The 25,191-nt window shown below is 43.2% G+C and overlaps 1 protein-coding gene across 2 annotated transcripts in view; it reads right to left on the bottom strand.

Annotated features, from left to right (window-relative positions):
- LOC126457643 (uncharacterized) overlaps nt 1-25,191 on the bottom strand; it is a 323,891-nt gene that overhangs the window by 24,537 nt on the left and 274,163 nt on the right. For both annotated transcript variants that reach the window (XM_050094116.1, XM_050094117.1), the window contains exons 10-11: nt 20,116-20,353; nt 7,209-7,342 (exon numbers count right to left, since the gene is read on the bottom strand). In XM_050094116.1, the coding sequence (XP_049950073.1) occupies nt 7,209-7,342; nt 20,116-20,353 (372 nt within the window). The remainder of the gene's footprint in view (nt 1-7,208; nt 7,343-20,115; nt 20,354-25,191) is intronic.

Here is a 25,191-nt window from a genome sequence, read left to right as displayed (position 1 = left end):
GAATAACGTGGTGTATTGGAATCCTGAGAAAAAAAATTTGCTTTCAGAAAAAAGTATGTTTGATTACTTATTGAATGCCCCTTTTATTCCATTCAAACTCAGAATGGTTTCAAGAATTCTACAGCAAATTTATGATGAGGACATTTATCTGTAGTTATTCTTTTACCTTTCTTATATGCAGGAGTCACCATCAGTTTTTTCCCCAATCATTTGGGACTTTACCCTGGGCGAGAGATTCATGATAAATGCAAGTTAACTAAGGGTCCAATAATGCAGAGAACTCCCTGTAAAATCTAACTAGGATTCCATATGGATGCTACTACATTGCTAATCATCTAACTATCTCCCTAAAATTCATTAGAAAACCACAATAAAAATATTTAGTAACCTAAGAGTGATATCTTGTTACCAATGATCTCATTACTTTGTCTCCCCCCCCTCCCCCCCTCTCCCTTGACACGAGCTACAAGTGGTGCCATAAGGTGCCCATTGCTATAAGAAAAGTAATGTAATGGCTCAAACACTGACAGCCAGGAGCACAGCCCAGCAACCAAAACAGGACTGCAATTACTGTCCAATGTGCTGCCAGCTCAGCAGCATCAACAGACACAGCTTCAGCAGCCAGTGCATTCATGTGAGGGACAACATGTGGACTTGTGTCTCACGACTGACCATCCTTCCGATTACGCCACACCAGGCCATCGACCCTGCTCCAGATGGTTTACATGGCCTCAATACAGGGGACCTTCCGCAATTGTCAGCACGTGTAAATCGGATTTAAACCACTAGGACCAGCCAATCAGGAGGTGGTCACAGCTGGGCTCTCTCTGATGATACATGATGTGTGTTAGTCATTCTGCATCTATGACACTTCCTATGCTGGGCCGTCAAAGAAAGACTGCTGCCTGGGCGACCAACTTGGGCACAGGGATGTCACCTCAGCACCATGCCACTACCCCACAGTGGTCTGCTGCCATCCGCCAACATGCTGTTGTAGCCAAGCTGCTGCTACTGTCCGTGGGAAATGTCTGCATTGGCACACCTGTACCAGTGTGCAGAGGTGCGAGGATCACCTCCTGTCATCTGTGGTTGGTCTGTTTTAGATGTGCTGAACCATGTTTGTTCGTATTCATCAATAAAATGTTCTATCAATTGATTGGCTGCTTTCTTCAGCCGCTCCATCGCCAACCTCCGGTGGGAAACCACTCACCCAGTCCTACCCTGCAGTAAACTGCTATAATATTGGTGTCAGTATACTTTCTGCAGCTGTAAATGGTCACACAACACAGCACTGAAGGGAAGGAAGTGCAACTGCAGTGGTACTCAGCTCAAGTTTTTTGCCGGCAAGTGGTGTTTTATTTTGGGCCTATCTCATTGTGATTGTCCTTTCCTTTGTATTTTGCATATACTATACATAGTGGTGGTAGTCCTGAACAAAATGGCTGTCCCTGAGAAACCAACAACCCAGAAGACAATTCAGCATATATTAAATGAAGTAATTTAGGTTAGAGCTGACAATGAAGTTGTGTGTAGAAAAGTAAATCATTTGAAGGATGAAAGATGGGAAGGGTCATATTCAGGCATGTTTTCACTTGTCCTTGATGCTAGTATGGTTGCATTGGTGGCTGGTCCCTTTTGGACACTTCCATTATCATTAGATGCCTTTCGGTTTGAAAAACGCACCAGCGACTTTAAAATGCTTATGAGACAGAGTTCTGCAAGGCCTGAAACCAAAACAATGCCTAGTATATCCAGATGACATAATAGTTACTCCAAGGACATCTGGGAGCACATGGTGCATCTGCAGGAAGTATTTGAATGGCTGCGTGTAACTTCATATTGCAGGAAAACTACTATTTAGGTCACATTATTGGCAGGACAGGGTATGTACCAACCCACAGCTTGTGTGAGCAGAAAAAGATTTTCCAATGCCCAGCACAGTAAAAGAAGTACATGGGTCTGCAAATTTCTATAGAAAATACATTCCAAACTTTGTAGAGGTAAGCAAGATCCCTTAGGCATTTGTTTAAAAGAAAAAGAGCTGTAAAATTTAGCTGGATTCAGAGCTGTCAAGAAGCATTTGAATGGTTAAATGGATTACCAACCATGAGTCCTGTTCTGATATTTCCAGACTATCAACAACAGTTCATCTTGTCCTGTGACTCTAGCAACCATGCCCTTGGTTCTATCCTGAACCAAGTGGTGCATGGGAAGGAACACTTCGTAGCCAATGCTTCCAGGTAACTGAATTAAACAGGAAAAAAAGCTCAATTTCAGGAAAGGAAATGCTGGCATTAATTTTTGGTATCACATATTTTCTAGGCTATCTTTATGGGAGACATTTTAATGTCATAACAGATCACACTACACTGAAATGGCTTCTAAAATTACAGGATCCAACCAGTAGGGTAACCTGCTGGACCTTAAGGCTTAACGAATTTGATTTTGAGGTAGTGCATCATTCAGGAAAGTCTCATGGTAACGCTAACGGAATAAGCTGCAAAGTACACACCATAGACTGCCCCAGAATAAGCACAGATGATGAGCCATGGACTGCAGCATTGTAGAAAATTACTGGTAGCCACAGGGAAAACAATATGTCATGTGCTATGTTAAGAACTGCATCCCTTATGCTCAAAGAGCTGATCTGAGTCCTTAGCAAATACTCCTGTAAAGACTGTGTGAGGCATAGAAACCTTTTAAATTAATCAGCCTCACACTACTTGGCCCTTTTGTACAAACACCAGTGGCAAATCAATATGAACTAACCCTAACTGATCACATTTCACATTACTTGGCCATGATCACCATACCAAACCAACAAGTATACATAGTGGCTCACGTTTTCATTAACTGTTGGCTACTGAAATCTGGCACGCCAAAAACAATAATAACTGACCAAGGCATGAACTTTACGTCTGAATTGTTTAAGCCGCTATGTTGATATTGCACATTAAGAAGTTGTAACTAGCGCCCTTCACCTCCAAGCGAACAGAGGAACAAAGAGAATGCATAGGACTTTGAGTAGAATGCTAAGTTATTTTGTGAACAGTAGCCACAAAATTTGGGACACCCTTTTACAATATGTTTTGAGTGTGTACAGTTCAAAAATCCATGTCAGCATTGGTCTTCCACCCAACAAGGCTGTTTTTAATATAAAAATTCCCTCACCTTTTTAATTATGTCAACCTACTCCAGGAGTGGATGTATTCTCTGTTCGAGACTTTCCCAAAAGCCTAAAAGTGATGTGGCATCAGGTGAAAGAAATGAACACAAAGGCTCTAGAAAGATGGGAAAATACACAATAAAAAAGTGAAATTATCACTCTGGGCAGTGGGTTATGTTAGCAACCCCTGTTCTGAAGAGGAAAATGAAGTTCATTCTGCAATACCAGGAATCCTATCAAGTATTCAAAACAACACCCTCAGTTAATGTTAAAATACAACTCCCAACTTGAACTGTGTTAGTCCAAATGAGTAGAATCCACCCATTTCAAGAAGAATCGGAAGCACTGCCTTAATTGATGGTAGCTCCTTCCAAATGGGGAAGGGAATTGGGTAAAGAATGCAGGCAAAAAAAAAAGACATAAATAAGCCAGTGATGGAGAGTATACCTGAGATTGTTCCAACACAATCCATAAATCTTAAAACAATGTGGTGGTGTCACAAGTTGACTGTTTGTAATTTCTTATCAGTTATGTATTATGGTTACGTTTATGTGATGTTATCTCTATGAAAAATGTTCATGAGGAACACTTGCATATAGTTAATAGGATAGAGAACTGTTAATAGAGCACTGGTGTATCTAATTCAATTTGATTGTTTTGTTTTGTATGCAGTTCACATGGAAGGTAGATATGCAGGCAGAATGTGAGTTGGTAGTGAGTATATATATGTGACACACACTGGCTTGTAACTTGTTGAATATCCTTTATAAAGGATGTTCCCTAGATCAATTCCGTCATTTTGCGTAATGAGGTATTTAAGGAAATACTAATTTCCTCCTTGGTGTCACTGTGGTGCTGAGACATGCAAGTCACTGTTTGCCCAACAAAGTGAACAAATACGGCACCTGAGTCATGCGAGTATACTCTGTCTTGCTCTGAGAAGCCTGCAACTAATTTCCCCAGGGAGCTCATTACAAGTGAAACTGAATTTTTCCAGAAGATTGTGTCACTCTGACTGTACTCATTACCAAAACCAGCAGTAGCCATTGCCACCTGCCACGACCAAGGACATTTCGGCAGCACCCAGCACATAAAACTACAAAGTCAGGGATCGCTAATGAATGGTATGCAATGTGATATTTGAGGTCCCACTTTCTGGTTATCTGCCACCATTACCAGAACCACAAGTCTAAACACCAGCTAATTGTTGATTTACCTACCTATTGAAATCCTGCCCAAGGAAAACCAGTTTTTCCTGAATGCCATGCTAGATCCAACTCTTCTGACTACCCTGGACCAAATGGCAGCAGCACAAAATGGACATGTGATGATGGAACATCTACTTGATCATGAAAGAAAATAATGTAACAAACAACAAAACCAACTCATAACCATAGGGACTAGCACATCAGATATTTGTGTAATTTTCAGCATGATAAGTATCGTGTACTGCCATCTCAGATGTAAAGCTGCTCAATATTTACCCCTTACCTCCCTTCAGCCTGCGGGTCCACAACAGTCACTGGCGAAGATGTGACTCAACCACAGAGAACAATAATAAATTGTGGAGAAAAAACTAAAGTGAGGTGCATAACTCAGAGCCGAAGGATGGTAGAAGTGAGATACTATATTTAGTGTAAAATAAAACAAAAAGGAGACATGCCAAAGTATTATTCAAGCGATGAAGAAACAGTGATAGATAAGGAAGTGTCTCTTTTACAGTCAGACCAATAAACCAGGAATACAGAGAACTGGATTAATCTAAGAAGGGAGGAAATGTAACAGATCAAACATAGACAGCAAGGACTGCAGCCCAGCAACCAAAAACCAGGCCACAGTTACTGACCAATGATCTGCCAGCTCAGCAGCATCAGCAGACACAGCTTCTACAGCCGGTGCTTCCACATGATGGACATCACACAGACTCCTGTCACACGGTTAACCAACCTACTGATTACGCCACACCAGGCCATCGACCCTGCTCTAAATGTTTCGACATGGCCTTGATACAAGGGGGCTTCCCCACCTGTCAGTATGTGAAAACAGAATACAAACCACCATGATCAACCCATCAGAAAATTGTCCCAGCTGGGCTGTTTGAGGATGCACAGCCTGTGATGGTCACAGCTGCATCAATAACACTGCCACTGCCAGGCTGTGAACCAATGACTACTGCCTTAGTGTCCAATATGAACACAGTGACATCACATCATTGCCAAAACGCTACCCTGCAGTCGTCAGCTGCCATCAGCACGCTACGGTAGCTGGGCTGCACGCTACAATCCATGGGAAATGCCTGCATCGGCACACCCATACCAGTGTGCAGGGGTTCAAATATCACCTCCCATCACCTGCAATCTATCTGTTTCAGAAGTCTGTTCATGTTCATCAATAATGTTCTATCAACTTATTGGTTGCCTCCTTTGCCCGCTCCACCACCAACCTCCAGCAGAAAACCAATTGCCCACTTCTATCTTGCAGTAAATGCTGCTACAGTAGATTAGTACAAAAATAATGTTGTCCTTCAGTTTTTGTCCAGAATGAAGAACAGAAATTCCAATGTTAATGCTTCTCCGGTATGTCAGGGTTGTATCCATAGACTATACTTTGGTTACCAATGACACTCTTCAAAAGACAGAGTAAAAGCTGCTCTTAAAACAGTTCCATAACATCCACACTTATAAGCAAGTCAGCATGGAGCAAGTAAGCATGAACTTTGCCACAATCCTCTCTGTTTCATTTTTTTACCATCAAAATTTGTTAACTTCAGATTTTACAGGACTTATAAGATGATAATCATCTTTCACTGGTGTTTCGTCATTTTACACACTTACACCAGTCATAAATTCAAACTTAACTTTGGTAAGCACAAGTTTTAAAATTTCATACACTTCCTTAACTAACTTTGTGTATCTTGTAGGAAAGAAGAAAAGTGGGAAGTAATAGAAATGGGAGAGAATAAGTAGAATCAATTACATTTTAAATGCAAGTTAACATTATACAAAAATAATTTACATGTAACATTTAATGAATGAGGAGCTCGCTGCTTACTGTGTTCAAAAATTAATAAAGAAATGTATATTACTGGCTACTCCCTCCATGAGCTGTCTAAGGATACTGAACATAAAATTGAGTGTTCTCTTAACGCAAGAACTGAGACTTAATGTTATAACATTAATCCTGTGAATGGTGTATCGCAAAAACATTAGCCTCTTTTAAAAGTAATTCTTTAATGTGTATCAAACAATGGAAAATCCAGGATGGAATGTAACAATACCAGAGAAGGAAAGTTGCTACTCACCATATAGCGGAGATGCTGAGTCATGGTAGGTGAAATAAAAAGATTCACACAGTTAAAGCTTTTGGCCATTAAGGCCTTTGTCAGCAGTACACACACACACACACACACACACACACACACACACACATACACACAAATGCAACTTGCACAAACATCAGCAGTCTCAGAGAGCTGAGACCACACTGTGAACAGCAGCACCAGTGCATGATGGGAGTGGCGACTGGGTGGGAGTAAGGAGAAGGCTGGGGTGGGGAGGGGGAGGGATAGTATGGTGGGAGTGGCGGACAGTCAAGTGTTGCAATTTAGACGGAGAGTAGGAGAGAAGGTGCGGAGGGACGAGGGGGTAAGTAGTGGAAAGGAGAGAAATAAAAGAAATTAAAAGACTGGGTGGGGCAGTGAAATGACAGCTGTGTAGTTCTGGAATGGGAACAGAGAAGGGCTGGATGGGTGAGGACAGTGACTAACGAAGGTTGAGGCCAGGAGGGTTACGGGAACGTAGGACGTATTGCAGGGAAAGTTCCCAACTGCGCAATTCAGAAAAGCTGGGATGTGTATGATGCGTTGATATGGAAGAGCAGTTTCACATGGTATTTGTTTGAATTTTGTTTAATATTTACCTGCATAGTTGAGACAATATGAGGAAACATTTCCCATAGCTTGTGTATTTAGTAAAGAGAATTAGCAAACTAGTATTGCCACAGCCAGTATCAACTGATTTACGAGGAACATCATAATACTTACTTGTTCAAGAAATCTACAAACGTTTCAGCAGCTTTCTTGACAGTCTTGTCTTCTAGACTAACCTCTTGCCAGTCAAGACATGCACACCAATGAGCCTCTACATAGGCATCAGAACATGTCCGTTCCAAGGGAATCTTTAAACATGAAACAATTAATTAATTTCAAGTATAATGATATACTACAAAATACAGGCACTTGTTTAAAATTATTAGACCAGAATTCAAGTCAAAACAGATCTACCGAGTTTTAACAAACACCTTTTGTTAACAACTTTCTAAATTTGCAGTCAGAAATTTGTTCCACAAAAACTACACAGAGGAATGCAGCAAAACCTTATGCGAATGGCAAATGCTGCAGAAGAGAAGATTTTTCTCAAAAAACTCATGTCATGCATAGAATGTGGACAATTAGCTACAGTCTGAAAGGTTGAAAGGAAATGATAAGGTATGTAATAGAGCACAATGATAAACAGTGGTTTAGCCATCATAGAGTACAAATGAGGAACACATACAAAAATACAACAGTAGAAGATGTTAATGAAGTAGAGTCTTCCATTGTGATAAAACAATGAGCATGATCATACAGATTCATATGATATTTGCATGGTAGGAGCAGAAGGCTCATTACCAGGTGCAGCAGACAAAACTTGATAGTAAAGATGATTTATTTTAACTGACATAGGAGACAAAATTGCTTACATTTCCACTGACAGTTTTTGGGGGTTCTGCAATCTTACTATTTATTCTTTTCCTCCTTTTGTGTTGTAGTTCTAGTTCTAATATGCAAATCATGAGTCTCGAATTCTGATATGCCTGCATTTCTATGTTGTTATCAGTTATATTATAAACATTAAAACATTATCCAAAATAAAAAGTGTAACACTTGCATTTAATAAGTTTAGGAAACAACAGGAAACCTAAATGGAGAAGGCCCAAATCGAAGTCCACTGCTTTTTTTTCCCTCTTTTTTCTCACTCTCGAACAGTGAGGAATAAATAACATGTTGTGTAGCAAATTTTTTATGGTAACTACACTGAGGTGACAAAAGTCATGGGATAGCGTTATGCACATATGAAGATTACGGCAGTATCATGTACACAAGGTATAAAAGGGCAGTGCACTGGCAGAGCTGTTGTTTGTAATTAGATGGTTCATTTGAAAAGGTTTCTGACATGATTGTGGCCACACGATGGGAATGAACAGACTTCGAATGTGGAATGGTAGTTGGAATGTAGCAATATCCCCGTCCTAGCCTCCTCCTTACCCCCACCCAGTTGCCACTCCCATCATGCATTTATGCTGCTGCTCTCAGTGCGGCTTCAGTTGCCTGAGACTGCACTAGCATGTGTGAGTTGTGATTGTGTGTGTGTGTGTGTGTGTGTGTGTGTGTGTGTGTGTGTAATCTTTTTTTGATGGAGGCCTTACTGGCTGAAAGCTTTAGTTTTGACAGTCTTTTTGTTGTGCCTATCAGCGTCTCAGCATCTCCACTATTAGTGAGTAGCAACTTTCCTTTTCATAATATTGTTACATTCCAGCCTGGATTTTCCATTGTTTGAATGGTAGTTGGAGTTAGACCTATGGCACACTCAATTTCAGAAATTGTTAGGGAATTCAATATTCTGACATCCACAGTGTCAAGAGTGTGCTGACAATACCAAATTTCAGGCATTACCTCTCACTACAGACAATGCAATGGTCAACAGCCTTCACTTAATGACCAAGAGTAGTGTAGTTGGCATAGAGTTGTCAGTGCTAACACAGAAGCAACACTGTGTGAAATAACCACTGAAATCAACATGGGATGTGCAACAAATGTATGTGTTAGGACAGTGCAGCAAAATTTGGCATTAATGGGCCATGGCAGCAGATGACAAACATGACTGCCTTTGCTAACAGCATGATATTGCCTGCAGTGCTTCTCGTTGGCTCTTAACCATATCCGTTGGACCCCTTATTAGTGGAAAACTGTGGCCTGGTCTGATGAAACCCAATTTCAGCTCATTAGAGCTTATGGTAGGGTTTGAGCCATTCACCCAAGTTGGCAAAAATGCACTAGTCGAACTGTGGGCTATGTTTACATGGAATGGACTAGCTTCTCCAGTCCAACTGAACTGATCATTGACTGGAATGATTATATTCAACTACTTGGAGACCATTTGCAGCCATTCATGAACCTCATGTTACCAAACACTGCTGGAATTTTTATGGAGGACAACGCACCATGTCACCGGGCCACAATTGTTTGAGATTAGTTTGAAGAACGTTCTGACGATTCAAGCAAATGATTTGGCCACCCAGATCACCCACCATGAATCTCATCAAGCATTGTGGAACATAACTGAAATGTCAGTTTGTGCACAAAATCCTACACTGGCATCATTTTCACAATTATGGGCAGCTACAGAGGCAGCATGACCCAGTATTTATGCAGAGGACTTCCAATGATTTATTGAGTCCACACTGCACTACATAGGGCAAAAGGAGGTCCGACTTGATATTAGGAGGTATCCCATGACTTTTGTCATGTCAGTGCATTTTGAAATGGTTGTACAACACTGTAGTTAATATCACTATAAAATTCCAGAAATACTTCATGATGCTGTTAATTTGTTTTCCGACAAATAAAGAGTCTAAGAATCACAGCTGGTGCACGTAGTTACAAGCATCTCCTAAAACAGGAACTGTCCTATCCTAGAGAGATGCAGAGCCCAGTACCTGAGTGGTGAGACTGCAAGCACAGCATTCTTTCGCCATCACTCCTCTTACACTCACGTCAGTTTCACATACTGGTGATTCCTTCACTCACCTAAATGAGTGAGCACTCAATATGCGTGAAGCAACAAGCACTGCCATTTGGCTGAAGAAACATAGCGATTAGTTTAGTCACAATATAGCAACTCTAATGAGTCTGGATGCCTTGGAATGCTTTTCAGTTAGAGATTCCCTGTGTTTCCATGGTCTATAAAGAATGTATGTGATGATTCATCAAATATTTCCAAGGTGATTGAACACGATTATGTGTAGCCAATATTAAAATAACTATGAATGTAGAATGTTATTGATTTTGCTGTCCCACTGTACAAATTGTATAAATGAATAGATGCAGCAATCTGTGGCAGGTGGTGGGCATAAGGAGAAGGCATGGGGTTGGGAGCAGGAGATGTAGCAGGGTTGTGTTGGGGGAAGCTGTGGGAGCCAGCAGGGGTATGATGGGGACAGGATAGGGCTGCTAAGTGCAGCCAAACTGACAACTACCCTTACATTAGTATATACGACACACATGCCAAAAATAAGCTGAATTGGAAGTGACACACCACAAACTTCACAGAGTAGTGGATCCTCCTGCCACAGGAGCGAATTGTGTATGTTAAAAGGCTATTTCCTACATGAAGTGTTCATCAAGCCTGTGTGATCAATTTGAGTGACCACAGTTTGTTTTCCGCCACCTCTACCTGCTCAGTTTCCCACTGTCCCACAATTCATCTGTCAGCCAATGAAATGACAGTGTGCATGAACATACAACACCATCGCGACATGCCTCTTTGCCTGCTTTGTCAGCTCTGTCTTTTCTCTGTATCCTGAGTATGTCCATGTACCCAGCAGAAGACCACCTCCTTGCCACGATGTAGGTGCTGCTGTATGGAGTCATGGATGAGCTGAACAAACTGGTCTACCAGATACATTTGGGGGACCTCTTGTAGCGCACTGACTGAGTCAGAACAGATGAGAAACTTCATACAGCGATGCCCGTAAATCCACTCCAGTGCCATCATAATGCCATATAACTCCACATCCTAATTTGTAAACTGTTCCAGAAAACCATTTGAAAACTCTAGCAGGGAAAACAGATGAACAACTGAGCATTCTCTTGCTGGGACCCATCTGTATGAACAATGATAAAATGGTGGTACATACTTAAAAATAAGGAAACAGTAGAAGAAAGTAGTCTAGGTTTTTTTGTACTGTGTCAAGCTTAATATCATTTTATGCTTCTGAAGACGCCAAGGTGGCAATTTGTTCCATTTCTGGCTGATATTTAAAGGTCTGGTCCTTGAGAAAGTCAGTAGAATGTATCCCGAATGGTTTGGTCGCATGGGACCGATTCCTGAACAGCCACTCAAAGTGGGGGTGGACTGCAACACAAAATGCCTATGACTGAGGCAATGCCAAGACTTTCAGGGTCTATCAAGCCAGAAGAAGGCACTGCCAAATCCAGGGTGATGAGTCACCAGCCACAGCACAGACTCTGAACTAGGCTGATCTTAAAGGCTCCAGTCAATATCTGAATGCCCCAATGGTGGATAGCATCTAACAACTTGAGGTAAAAAATATGGACTGATCCATAAATGATGCTACCATGATCTAACTGTGATCTGACAAATGGACTATAAAACTGCAAGGGGTGGAACCTGTCAGCTCCCACGCCTTTCCACTGAGGCATTTCAATAAATTCAACATTTGAAACACTTTGTTCGCAAGTCTTTGAGGCGCAGGAACCACGTTAATTTTGAATCAAATAGTAGGCCCAAAAAGTGCACAGCAGCCTTAAAATGTAAAATGTGGTCCCCTATTGTGAGTTCTGCTCAATTAAAAGTTTGACAAGCATGGTTAAATTTGATATATGTAGTCTCCTCTGGTCAGAAACTAAAACCAGTTTTACTGTCTCACACTTCCAGCATACTAATGGTCAGCTGTAGTTGTCTTGTTGTTGTTGTAAGATAGGAGGAAAAGTAGAAGATTGTGAAGATGTACACAAACAAAGAGCATTTAACAGGGCTCCTGACTGCTGACGAGTTGCCACAGACAGTGACTGCAAACAATGTGACACTGTATACACCACACTCGGGAAACCTATTCTCCTAGGCATTGCAGTCTGACAAGGCATCACCAGTGCCATACCAAAAGCACTGTTCCTTGAGGAAGGGTTGGATAAGAAGCAACAGACGTCGACATAGTCCCCATTCACAAAGTTGGTGAAGAATGTTCTACCTTCAAGTAATGTTGTAGCCTTTTTCAAGGCAGACAACAACAATGAGGCAACTACAGCCGACCATCAGGATTCTGGAAGCTTGGAAGAATAAACAAAATAGTTTTGGCATACGAAGGAATTCTACATCACAATCTCCAGTAGAATTAAGTCGTCAAAGGCAGGATGTGGTAGCACCTGAAATTGTGTTCAGAGCGGCACAGGTGACCTCAGAATCTGAGAAGCCAGATAAGGCAGCAGTTGACAATGTCCTTAGGAATCTTACCCATACATCTGGTAAGGGTACACTCCTGTAACAGTTAGGGTTCATACGATCCTTGGCTGGTTTCCACAATGGAATTAATATTGCCTGCTCCTGGGTTGTGGGGTACTCTTGATCAAACCAGATCTGACTGAAATAAGATGGGAGTTTGCCTTTGGTTTCGGGTCACAGATGATGGAGCATGGCATAATGAATCTGATCTGGTCCTGGAGCAGAGTCACTAGCCACTGATATAGCTTGTTCCAACTACCAGATGAAGGATGGTAGACCTCCCCATCCCACAGGAAAAAGCAGAGCAACCACTTTTCCACAGTCCTACAAAACAAGTGGAATACAGAAGTCTGGATGATGCTGAGATGATAAAAAAGGTGTTCAGCTAAAACCTGAGCCAGATCTTTAGGCACGTCTGTCTACCAACACCCCATTTGTCAACAAGGCTGTAAGAGGAGGTGTACTGCTCTTGCCTGAAATCTGCCTTATTGATTCCCAAACTTACACAGTGGAAGAGGACCAATTAATGGAAGTCATGAATTCCTTCCAGGAGTCCTCTTCCATTCTTTTATCCACTTGTGCTCTCACTGATCTGAAGGCACGAAGGTTTCCTATCATTGGACAGTGTCTGAATTTCCGCAAAGCTGGCTCCGACTGCCAAGTGACATTTGTCATACCATCAAGGGACATGACATCATATGCCGGCCGCGGTGGTCTAGCAGTTCTAGGCGCTCAGTCCGGAACTGCGTGACTGCTACGGTCGCAGGTTCAAATCCTGCCTCGGGCATGGATGTGTGTGATGTCCTTAGGTTAGTTAGGTTTAAGTAGTTCTAAGTTCTAGTGGACTGATGACCACAGATGTTAAGTCCCATAGTGCTCAGAGCCATTTGAACCATTTTTGAACCATGACATCATCTGAGGTGGTTGCTCGACTGGGGAATGGAATCTGTGGCAGCTCATTGAAACTCACAGGTGACATATGGCCCACCATCTCCTGGTACAATCCTGTTGTTCAAAGATGGTCTGCTGACTATATTGCAACCAATTTCCCCTTTAAACCATCCATATTTGCAATCTTCTGTCAACCACCAATTAGAGTCAGCAGACAAATACACACCAGAAAGTGGCCACTGGAAAGGAAATCTGTGGTCAGTTCCCCCTGAATTAAGTCTACAGTAGCTGGGGAAGAAAAACAAACGTCAATGGCTGAAGATAATCCTGCAGCAGTAGAAAAGTGTGTCATCTGACCAGCATTCAAAAGGCAAGACATTCTCTCAATGGATGAAGTGCTCAGTAATTCGACCCCTGGAACAAAAATGGTAGGTGAGCCCCACAACACATTGTGTGCATTGTAATCCCCCATGAGGAGGAACACAAGGGGAGCAGTGAGAGTTCTGTCACTGAATCTTTTTGTGAAATCTTATGGGACTTAACTGCTAAGGTCATACTTAACCTAAATTATCCTAAGGACACACACACACACACACACACACACACACACACACACACACCGCCGGGATGGTTCCTTTCAAAGGGCACGGCCGACTTCCTTCCCCGTCCTTCCCTAATTCGATGAGACCGATGACCTCGCTGTCAGGTCTCCTTCCCCAAAACAACCAACCAACCACACACACACCCATGCCCGAGGGAGGACTCAAACCACTGCCAGGACCAGCCGCACAGTCCATGACAACTGTGATTTTAACTGGTTTGATAACTTCCGCTGCAACTGCTTTTATGACCATGGTAAGAGGAACAGGAGAGGAATTACATCTGTCAGCAATGAAAACAGCAACACTACCCTTATCCCTATCTCCAGTAACACTGTCCTTCCTGTAGGAGCAGCAGTCCATTAATGCTTGTGTGTTGGCAACTTTAAAATGAGCTTCTTGTAAGCAGGTGCAGAACAGTTTCTACTTGGTCAGGAGCTGTAATTCTTTAAATTGTAATGAGTGTCAGTTTAAGTTCCACTGCAACAGAGTAGTCCCTGTGGGAGTCATTCATTAGTGATGGTTGTCCTTGTACTTCTTCCTTATTGGTGGCGATTACCTGAGATGTCAGGAGGAACATTAGACTGTGTCAGATTCTGCCTTTCCTCCAGGAGCATATCAACATTCTCAACAGTAAATTCACCACTGGACAGGGAGAGTGCCCGTCTACACAAAGGTTTAGCTGCCACTTTCTTCAATTTTGAACGGCTTTTTATGTTGCTTATTCCTTATTTGTGGCAGGAGTTGCTTGCATTGATTGAAAGGACAGCTTAATGGGCTTTCTGATGGTGTGCAATGGTAGGGAGCTCAAGTTTTAAGTCCACTGTTAACAGCTTCTGAATGATTTTGGGTTCAAAAGTAGCTTTTCTCCCCTCACATACAAAAGTGTACTTAAATCTGTTTTCTGGGTTTGTGTGGAGGCATCAAACTTGGTAACTGACTTCTTAAGGGCCGATGTAAAAGAAGTAGCAAATACCTGAGGTTGCATAGCTATTTTAGCTTCACCATAGGGCATGTGTCCCCTAATTTTCAACTCCTGAACTTTCCTTTCCTCATTATAAACCCCACACTTTCTGCTTCATACTGCATGATCCCTGGAGCAGTTTATACATTTTAGTGGAAGTGTACAAGAATCATCTGATTTGAGGGCTGAGCCTCCACAATTGCCACACACAGCCCTCCAGTTACATGCCACAGTGGCATGACTGAATCCTGACATTTGAAGCATCGCACTGGTTTGGGCACTAATGGTCAAACCTTAAAGACAGGTATAGCCTGCAAGAATATGTTCACGTAATTCCGGAGTGTTAAATGCTATAATAAATGTTGCAGTTTTTCCCAATGTGCCAATTACTCTTATATAGTCCTGCACTTCTGTGACACCCTTATTTTTCTATTCTTCACATAATTCCTCAGGGTCCAACTCCATTATATCGGACAGGTAACCATGCCTTTACCAAAGTTAAGGGCCTTATGCAACTCAGCCAAAACAGGGTAATCATCAATGGCCTTGCATCCCAGAAGCTTCGATAGTTAGTTTTATCTGGCAGTTTCAATTAGAAGTGTTCCATTACGAAGTCATTCAATACTTTTTAAGGACCCAGCAATACCCTCCAATGCCACGCAAATATACAACGGGAATACCTCCTCAAAGATTCCCTCTGCTCTCTTGATTACACCGAAAGTGTTATGGCAGACTACTGCCCTGTTACTATAACTCTGCAAGTTCTTCTTGGACAGACTGACCAACTAAACTCTCTTTGTTGAGAGGGTGAAGGTGCTACCTGATGATACACCCATCCTGTCAGTGGTAGATGTGGATTGAGGTCACTCCACAGGGACCCCATCAGCCACTAGGGAAACAAATGTTGATACAAACAGAGCCCTGCATACCTGAGAAGGCCTTATACAATGGTGTGGCAGCAGATGCCCCAGAGAGAATGTTTTATTTCACCATTCTTTCACCTCATCAGTACTTGGCACACCTTGGGGTGAGACACACAACGTTCTACCGCAGTGCCTAACGATGGTCTTTACTTATGCCCAGAGTTTATGGTGGCCTGGTGGTACTGGCCAGTCCCCATCTTGGGAAACCTGGGGTCACCAAACTCATAGCAAGCTAAGAAAGCCACAAAAGTAGTAGTAGTAGTAGAGGGGTTTTGGGTGCACAACAGCAGGGTTAAGGAAACCACAGCCCTCCCTTCCCTATGTTGTGGGACATACTTCTTCAGACCCCTCCGCTGAGGTCTGTCCGGCTTGGGCAACCCTGTCAGTAGCTATACTACTGCCAGCATAGTCCTCAGCATTACTGAGGAATGCAAACCCTCCCACCTGGCACATAAGGTATCTACGATAAAGTGGTGTCCCGCAGGAAGAAGCAGTCATTGAAGTGAGCACATTGTGTTGGGCAGAACGTTCAGCAACTGGCTGGTCCATCTGTCTCTTGGCCACAGTTTGTCAGTGGCCATTAATGCAGAGACAGCTTATTAGTTGTCATACCCATGGAGAAAGCAGCACAGTGCGCTGCAGATTAGTTTGTAAATCAAGTGACCGCTTTCACAGGTAGCCCTGCCTTTGTTGGGACAGGAAATGCCTGTGATTGGATTGGATTATGTGGTAATGGGAGGATGTATGGGATAGGTATTGCATGTAGGTCTATTGCAGGGTTATGAGCCATGAGGCAAGGGGCTGTGAACAAGTGCAGAGTTGGGATTCACAAGGACATTACACAGGTTTAGTGGGCAGTGGAATACCATTGTGGGAAGGGTGGGGAGGAAAGTGCATAGGGTATTCCCCATTTCAGGACATGACAAAAGGCAGTTGAGACCTTGGTGGAGAATGTCATTCAGCTGCTTCAGTATTTGGTTGTACTGAGTCACAAAAAGAGTGCTCCTTTATGGCCAGACAGTGGGCATGTGCGAGGTGGTAGGTGATCGTGGAGATAAAGCATGGGAGATCTGTTTCTGGGTATGGTTAGGAAGGTAATTTCAGCCTGTGAAGGCCTCAGTGAAAACTCTGGCATATTTGAAGAGGGACTACTGGTCACTACAAATGCAATGACCATGGGTGGCTGCACTATATGGAGAGGACTTCTTGGCACTGGATGAGTGGCAGCTGTCGAAGTGGAGGTATTGTTGTTGGCTGCTAGGTTTGATGCGGATGGAGGTACTGACGTAGCCATCCTGTAAGTGCAGGTCCACAGCAAGGAAAGTGGTTTGCTGGACTGAAGAGGACCAGGTGAAGTGAATGGGGGAGAAAGTTTGGAGGTTCCAGAGGAATGTGGATATGGTGTCCTCACACTCAGTCCAGATCGTGAAGATGTCGTCACTGAATCTGAACCAGGTGAAGGGTTTGAGATTCTGGATAGATGGGAAGGATTCCTCTAGATTGCCAATGTATAGGTTAGCACAGGATGGTGAAATGTGGGTGCCCATTTCTGTATAACTGATATGCTTGAAGGTGATCCGTTCAAAGGAGAAGTAATTGTGAGTGAGTATATAGTTGATCATGGTGACCAGGTAGGAGGTTGTAGGTTTGGAGTCACTCGGGGACTGAGAAAGTTGGCGTTCAAAAGTGGCAAGGGCATGAGCATAGGGGATGTTAATGTAGAGGCAGGTAGCATCAAAAATCATGAGCAGGGTACCTGATGGAAAATAAACAGAAACAGTGCACAGTTGGTGGAGGAAATGATGATGTATTTTATATGGAAGGGTAGGTTACAGTTAATAGGCTGAAAGTGTTGGTCCATGACGCACAGTAACTGGCCACATTGGGGCATCCTGGGTGGTTGGGTTTAAGGTATTTAGGACCCATGTGGAAGGCAGGTGTGTGAGGAATGGTGTGGATGAGGAGAGAAATTGACTCAGGTGAGAGGTCCTGGGATGGACCTAATGATTTGAGGAGGGACTGGAGATCCTACTGGATTTCAGGAATGGGGTCATTGTGGTAGGGTTTGTAGATGGATGTGTTTGACACCTGGCAGAGGTTACAAGATAAGGATCAGGTTTTGGCTGGTGGAGTGTGGTTCACTCTGTGGATGTAAGGTTGGTTTTCCCGTTGAGGGACTTGAAAAATGATGGTGAGGCGAAGCCTGAGGTTAGAAACTTCTGGAAAATTGACAAGGGGTGATTTGGAAGCAGTGGGAATGAATCACCATTGGATGGAGGAGTGAACCAGGTCAGACAGGCTTCAATATTGGTTTTGGATTGAGTCTGATTGTTAGGGCTGGTGGCAAAAAAGTGTTTCCATTGTAGGGATCTGGAGAAAAAAGAAAAATTCCAGGATGATTAGGACAGGTTCATGACAATGCTTCATATTTGCTTAGGTTCTATATTCTGTATGGTATTGGGAGGGAGTTTCTGATGATGTGGTAAATGTAGCAGGTCTGTGAGAGAGGGTTTGTCAGCTATGAGGAGATGTGGATTTCATTCACCAAAATCAACATTTTTTGAAAGTCTGCAACTATGTCACTATTCGTTTAAATAATAAAAAAGTGAACAACTTACACTTTTTAATGCATAACAGGACAAGGTTCAGGAATTTCTCTCTTTCTCAGGTGCAACTATTTCCGTGTGTTTGTTGTTCTGCCCCTCTTGCTCTGAGTCATCTTTTAATGGTTACTGCATTTCAAGAGAGAGAGAGAGAGAGAGAGAGAGAGAGAGAGAGAGAGAGAGAACAATATACACAACAGACATCACACAAAATACCAATATATCGAAATATTTAAGAATGGGAATAAATTCCTGAAACGTGTCACGTTAAGCATGGAAACTGATGCAGTCTTTATTATTGAAATCAGAAACACAACAGTGAAATATCCATAAACTATAATTCCCCAGTATTATTACAACTGTCTCTAGCAGCTTTGTGCAACTTCGGATACTTCCTGCCAGTGGTCTGTAACTGTCAGTAGTACTAGTTTATATATTTTCTGGTATACTGCAATGGCACAACATTGAAAGAGTTGTTTAACTTAATATTTATTGATACAAAGAGCCCAGGACATAACTCAATTTTAATTTGAAACTTCCTGGCAGATTAAAACTGTGTGCCCGACCGAGACTCGAACTCGGGACCTTTGCCTTTCGCGGGCAAGTGCTCTACCAACTGAGCTACCGAAGCACGACTCACGCCCGGTACTCACAGCTTTACTTCTGCCAGTACCTCGTCTCCTACCTTCCAAACTTTACAGAAGCTCTCCTGCGAACCTTGCAGAACTAGCACTCCTGAAAGAAAGGATATTGCGGAGACATGGCTTAGCCACAGCCTGGGGGATGTTTCCAGAATGAGATTTTCACTCTGCAGCGGAGTGTGCGCTGATATGAAACTTCCTGGCAGATTAAAACTGTGTGCCCGACCGAGACTCGAACTCGGGACCTTTGCCTTCGCGGGCAAGTGCTCTACCAACTGAGCTACCGAAGCACGACTCACGCCCGGTACTCACAGCTTTACTTCTGCCAGTACCTCGTCTCCTACCTTCCAAACTTTACAGAAGCTCTCCTGCGAACCTTGCAGAACTAGCACTCCTGAAATAAAGGATATTGCGGAGACATGGCTTAGCCACAGCCTGGGGGATGTTTCCCGAATCGGGGCAATTTTAATTTATTTATTTGTATATATAGTTCCTGCTTCTGTTCTTTTATTGGTTCTGGCATGCATCATGCTGTATGCGTTAATTCCACTGTTTCCCATTTGAGATACTGTTAAGCAGAATAAACATGCTTACATTTCCATCTTCGCCTTCATTTTCCTGGGTGGATATTAGTAAAATATAGGAGTCTGCCTTTCCATATGGTACTTTAGAATAAAAGACATCTTTGGCTTTATTTTTGGGGTTGAAAATACACACACACACACACACACACACACACACACACACACACACACACCTCACATCTCAAACTTGTTTTGCAAAATCTGATTATAATGTCTTATGTACCAGGCATGATTACACCTAGTGTGCTCACAGTAACTGACGGGACCACTGCAACTGGCAGGCTGTGTAGATGTTCACTCCCCTTCACATCTTTTTGCCTACGCCCCATGAACTCTAGATCTTCCTAAGTACTAAGTGCTAATTTCCAGTTTGTGCTTTAACAACCTTCACATTTATCACACATAATTAAATTACAACATGAAAATATCATAAATTACAGGAAGTCAGATGAAGTTAATCTACCTCTTTGAAAAGGCTGATGGACCTACTGCGTATATTGCCTCTACCGGCTCCTTCAAAGTGTAGCACATTTCTAAGTGTTGGATTAATATCAAATGGTGTAGTCAGCCTCACAGAATTTCGCTTAAAGTTTTCCACAGCTTCACGATATTTGTTTGAGAACCAAGGTGGAAAGACAAAAGCAAACATTGGTAGTCTTTCCTCTTGTTTACCTTGATCAGTGTTTCGAATATCTGCAAAACTACAGAAACATACAAAAACAACAATATTAAATTGGGATTTTCCCATAATCTTGATCAGATATAGAATTTTGGATTTAAGAGGAAAAAAAACTACATTTATTGAAACACAATGCATTTCATGCCGTATTTTCTGTGAATGTGACAAAATTCCAGTAAGTATAAATTAAACAAGATGACACCAAACACACAAAATAGTATCCTTGCATGCTAGTGGCTCAGTAATGGCAATTTGCAGCAACCTACAACAAAGTTTGCATTCTGTTTTTGAAGTACAGTTTGAAACTTATAATTTGTCCAGGCAATTAGAAGTAGCAACATGATATATGCATCTATCACCATTTATATAAATACTAAACAAGCAATTTTAGAGTGAATGACAGAGGGTGTTTCATAAACCTTAGCTGTCCATCACTTTTCCTACAACTGACGTTATGTGCCCATTCAGTTTCATGCTATTTTGCAACTTTATGCCTACATATTTAATTAATGATATGAATATAATAGAGGGAAACATTCCACGTGGGGAAAATATATCTGAAAACAAAGATGATGTGACTTACCAAACGAAAGTGCTGGCAGGTCGATAGATACACAAACAAACACAAACATACACACAAAATTCAGGCTTTCACAACAAACGGTTGCTTCATCAGGAAAGAGGGAAGGAGAGGGAAGGAGAGGGAAAGACGAAAGGATGTGGGTTTTAAGGGAGAGGGTAAGGAGTCATTCCAATCCCGGGAGCGGAAAGACTTACCTTAGGGGGAAAGAAGGACAGGTATACACTCACGCGCACACACACACACACACACACACACACACACACACACACACACACACACATCCATCCGTACATACACAGACACAAGCACACATTTGTAAAGGCAAAGAGTTTGGGCAGAGATGTCAGTTGAGGCAGAAGTACAGAGGCAAAGATGTTGTTGAAAGACAGGTGACGTATGAGCGGCGGCAAATTGAAATTAGCAGAGATTGAGGCCTGGCGGATAACGAGAAGAGAGGATATACTGAAGGGCAAGTTCCCATCTCCGGAGTTCTGACAGGTTGGTGTTAGTGGGAAGTATCCAGATAACCCGGACGGTGTAACACTGTGCCAAGATGTGCTGGACATGCACCAAGGCATGTTTAGCCACAGGGTGATCCTCATTACCAACAAACGCTGTTTGCCTGTGTCCATTCATGCGAATGGACAGTTTGTTGCTGGTCATTCCCACATAGAAAGCTTCACAATGTAGGCAGGTCAGTTGGTAAATCACGTGGGTGCTTTCACACGTGGCTCTGCCTTTGATCGTGTACACCTTCCGGGTTACAGGACTGGAGTAGGTGGTGGTGGGAGGGTGCATGGGACAGGTTTTACACCGGGGGCGGTTACAAGGGTAGGAGCCAGAGGGTAGGGAAGGTGGTTTGGGGATTTCATAGGGATGAACTAAGAGGTTACGAAGGTTAGGTGGACAGCAGAAAGAAACTCTTGGTGGAGTGGGGAGGATTTCATGAAGGATGGATCTCATTTCAGGGCAGGATTTGAGGAAGTCGTATCTCTGCTGGAGAGCCACATTCAGAGTCTGATCCAGTCCCGGAAAGTATCCTGTCACAAGTGGGGCACTTTTGGGGTTCTTCTGTGGGAGGTTCTGGATTTGAGGAGATGGGGAAGTGGCTCTGGTTATTTGCTTCTGTACCAGGTCAGGAGGGTAATTGCGGGATGCGAAAGCTGTTTTCAGGTTGTTGGTGTAATGGTTCAGGGATTCCGGACTGGAGCAGATTCGTTTGCCACAAAGACCTAGGCTGTAGGGAAGTGACCGTTTGATGTGGAATGGGTGGCAGCTGTCATAATGGAGGTACTGTTGCTTGTTGGTGGGTTGGATGTGGACGGACGTGTGAAACTGGCCATTGGACAGGTGGAGGTCAATGTCAAGGAAAGTGGCATGGGATTTGGAGTAGGACCAGGTGAATCTGATGGAACCAAAGGAGTTGAGGTTGGAGAGGAAATTCTGGAGTTCTTCTTCACTGTGAGTCCAGATCATGAAGATGTCATCAATAAATCTGTACCAAACTTTGGGTTGGCAGGCCTGGGTAACCAAAAAGGCTTCCTCTAAGCAACCCATGAATAGGTTGGCGTACGAGGGGGCCATCCTGGTACCCATGGCTGTTCCCTTTAATTGTTGGTATGTCTGGCCTTCGAAAGTGGGCCAGGATGGAGCTGGCTAAGGTAATGAGGAAAGAGGTTTTAGGTAAGGTGGCAGGTGATCGGCGTGAAAGGAAGTGCTCCATCGCAGTGAGGCCCTGGACGTGCAGAATATTTGTGTATAAGGAAGTGGCATCAATGGTCACAAGGATGGTTTCCGGGGGTAACAGACTGGGTAAGGATTCCATGCGTTCGAGAAAGTGGTTGGTGTCTTTGATGTAGGATGGGAGACTGCATGTAATGGGTTTAATGTGTTGATCTACGTAGGCAGAGATACGTTCTGTGGGGCTTGGTAACCAGCTACAATGGGACGGCCGGGATGATTGGGTTTGTGAATTTTAGGAAGAAGGTAGAAGGTAGGGGTGCGGGGTGTTGGTGGGGTCAGGAGGTTGATGGAGTCAGGTGAAAGGTTTTGTAGGGGGCCTAAGGTTCTGAGGATTCCTTGAAGCTCCGCCTGGACATCTGGAATGGGATTACCTTGGCAAGCTTTGTATGTAGTGTTGTCTGAAAGCTGACGCAGTCCCTCAGCCACATACTCCCGACGATCAAGTACCACGGTCGTGGAACCCTTGTCTGCCGGAAGAATGGCAATGGATCGGTCAGCCTTCAGATCACAGATAGCCTGGGCTTCAGCAGTGGTGATGTTGGGAGTAGGATTAAGGTTTTTTAAGAAGGATTGAGAGGCAAGAATGGAAGTCAGAAATTCCTGGAAAGTTCGGAGAGGGTGATTTTGAGGAAGAGGAGGTGGGTCCCGCTGTGACGGAGGACGGAACTTTTCCAGGCAGGGTTCAATTTGGATAGTGTCTTGGGGAGTTGGATCATTAGGAGTAGGATTAGGATCATTTTTCTTCGTGACAAAGTGATATTTCCAGCAGAGAGTATGGGTGTAGGACAGTAAATCTTTGTCAAGGGCTGTTTGGCTGAATCTGGGAGTGGGGCTGAAGGTGAGGCCTTTGGATAGGACAGAGGTTTCGGATTGGGAGAGAGGTTTGGAGGAAAGGTTAACTACTGAATTTGGGTGTTGTGGTTCCAGATTGTGTTGATTGGAATTTTGAGGTTTTGGGGGGAGTGGAGCTGGAAGTGGGAGATTGAGTAGATGGGAGAGACTGGGTCTGTGTGCAATGAGAGGAGGTTGAGGTTTGCTGGAAAGGTTGTGAAGGGTGAGTGAGTTGCCTTTCCGGAGGTGGGAAACCAGGAGATTGGATAGTTTTTTGAGGTGGAGGGTGGCATGCTGTTCTAATTTGCAGTTGGCCTGTAGGAGGATGCTCTGAACAGCCAGTGTGGATGTGGAAGAGGAAAGATTGAGGATTTTTATTAAGGATAGGAGTTGACGGGTGTGTTCATTGGCTGAGTTGATGTGTAGGTGAAGGATTAGGTGGGTGAGGGCAATGGATTGTTCAGTTTGGAACTGGTATAGGGACTGATGGAAAGAAGGGTTACAGCCAGAGATGGGAACTTAAAGTGTGAGGTCTTTGGGGGTAATGCCAAATGTCAGACAAGCCTGAGAAAATAAAATATGGGAGTGTAATCTGGCTAGGGCGAAGGCATGTTTGCAGAGGGAATGTAAATAAAACTTAATGGGGTCGTTGTGGGGATGTTGTGAGGGTGACATGGTACTAGAAGGTGGAAAGTGTAACATGAGGCTGAAATGAAAATGAAAATAAAAATATATGGGGAGAGATAAAGGTGAACTAGAAAGCAACTGGAGATCTGGTGTGAAAAAAGGCGAAAAAGTGTTGGTTATAGCGGGGCTATGTTGAACCTGTGGTGAACTTGGGTTGGTATACAACGTTGTGCACAAAGGTTAGGTGGTTGTGTTGCCACCAAAACACGTTAAAGGGTGGAGCAATTCACAGACTCTGAATGTGGCTCCGCCAGGCCTCAATCTCCGCTAATTTCAATTTGCCGCCGCTCATACGTCACCTGTCTTTCAACAACATCTTTGCCTCTGTACTTCCGCCTCAACTGACATCTCTGCCCAAACTCTTTGCCTTTACAAATGTGTGCTTGTGTCTGTGTATGTACGGATGGATATGTGTGTGTGTGCGCGAGTGTATACCTGTCCATTTTCCCCCTAAGCTAAGTCTTCCCGCTCCCAGGATTGGAATGACTCCTTACCCTCTCCCTTAAAACCCACATCCTTTCGTCTTTCCCTCTCCTTCCCTCTTTTCTGATGAAGCAACCGTTTGTTGTGAAAGCTTGAATTTTGTGTGTATGTTTGTGTGTCTATCAACCTGCCAGCACTTTCGTTTGGTAAGTCACATCATCTTTGTTTTTACATATTTAATTAATGTGATATGGTCCAGCACCATGCAATTAATACTCTTTTTGAACATTATATGAAGCTGTCAGCCATTTCACCAAATAGGAATCCTCTACATCTCATCCTGAATTGCCCCCCCCCCCCCCCCCCCTGCCCCATAAAGTCATTTAATGAGGATACTGATATGTGCTTTTCCTGTGATTTCTTGTTTGCACCTAGTAGTATGTAGTCTATTGTCTGTTGAATTATTGAAATTTACTGCTATGACAAATTTTAAGATAATGTACTAAATACAGTATCTTGTTAATTTCATCTGTTTCCAAATTTATAACCACTTCTAGTGACACAATGACCCACTTTCAGATCTCATTCAGAAT

The sequence above is a fragment of the Schistocerca serialis genome, chromosome 2 (genome assembly GCF_023864345.2).
Source record: "Schistocerca serialis cubense isolate TAMUIC-IGC-003099 chromosome 2, iqSchSeri2.2, whole genome shotgun sequence".
Classification (NCBI taxonomy): domain Eukaryota; kingdom Metazoa; phylum Arthropoda; class Insecta; order Orthoptera; family Acrididae; genus Schistocerca; species Schistocerca serialis.
The sequence above is the reverse complement of the archived record's forward strand: the minus strand, read 5'-3'. Positions and strand labels throughout refer to the sequence as shown.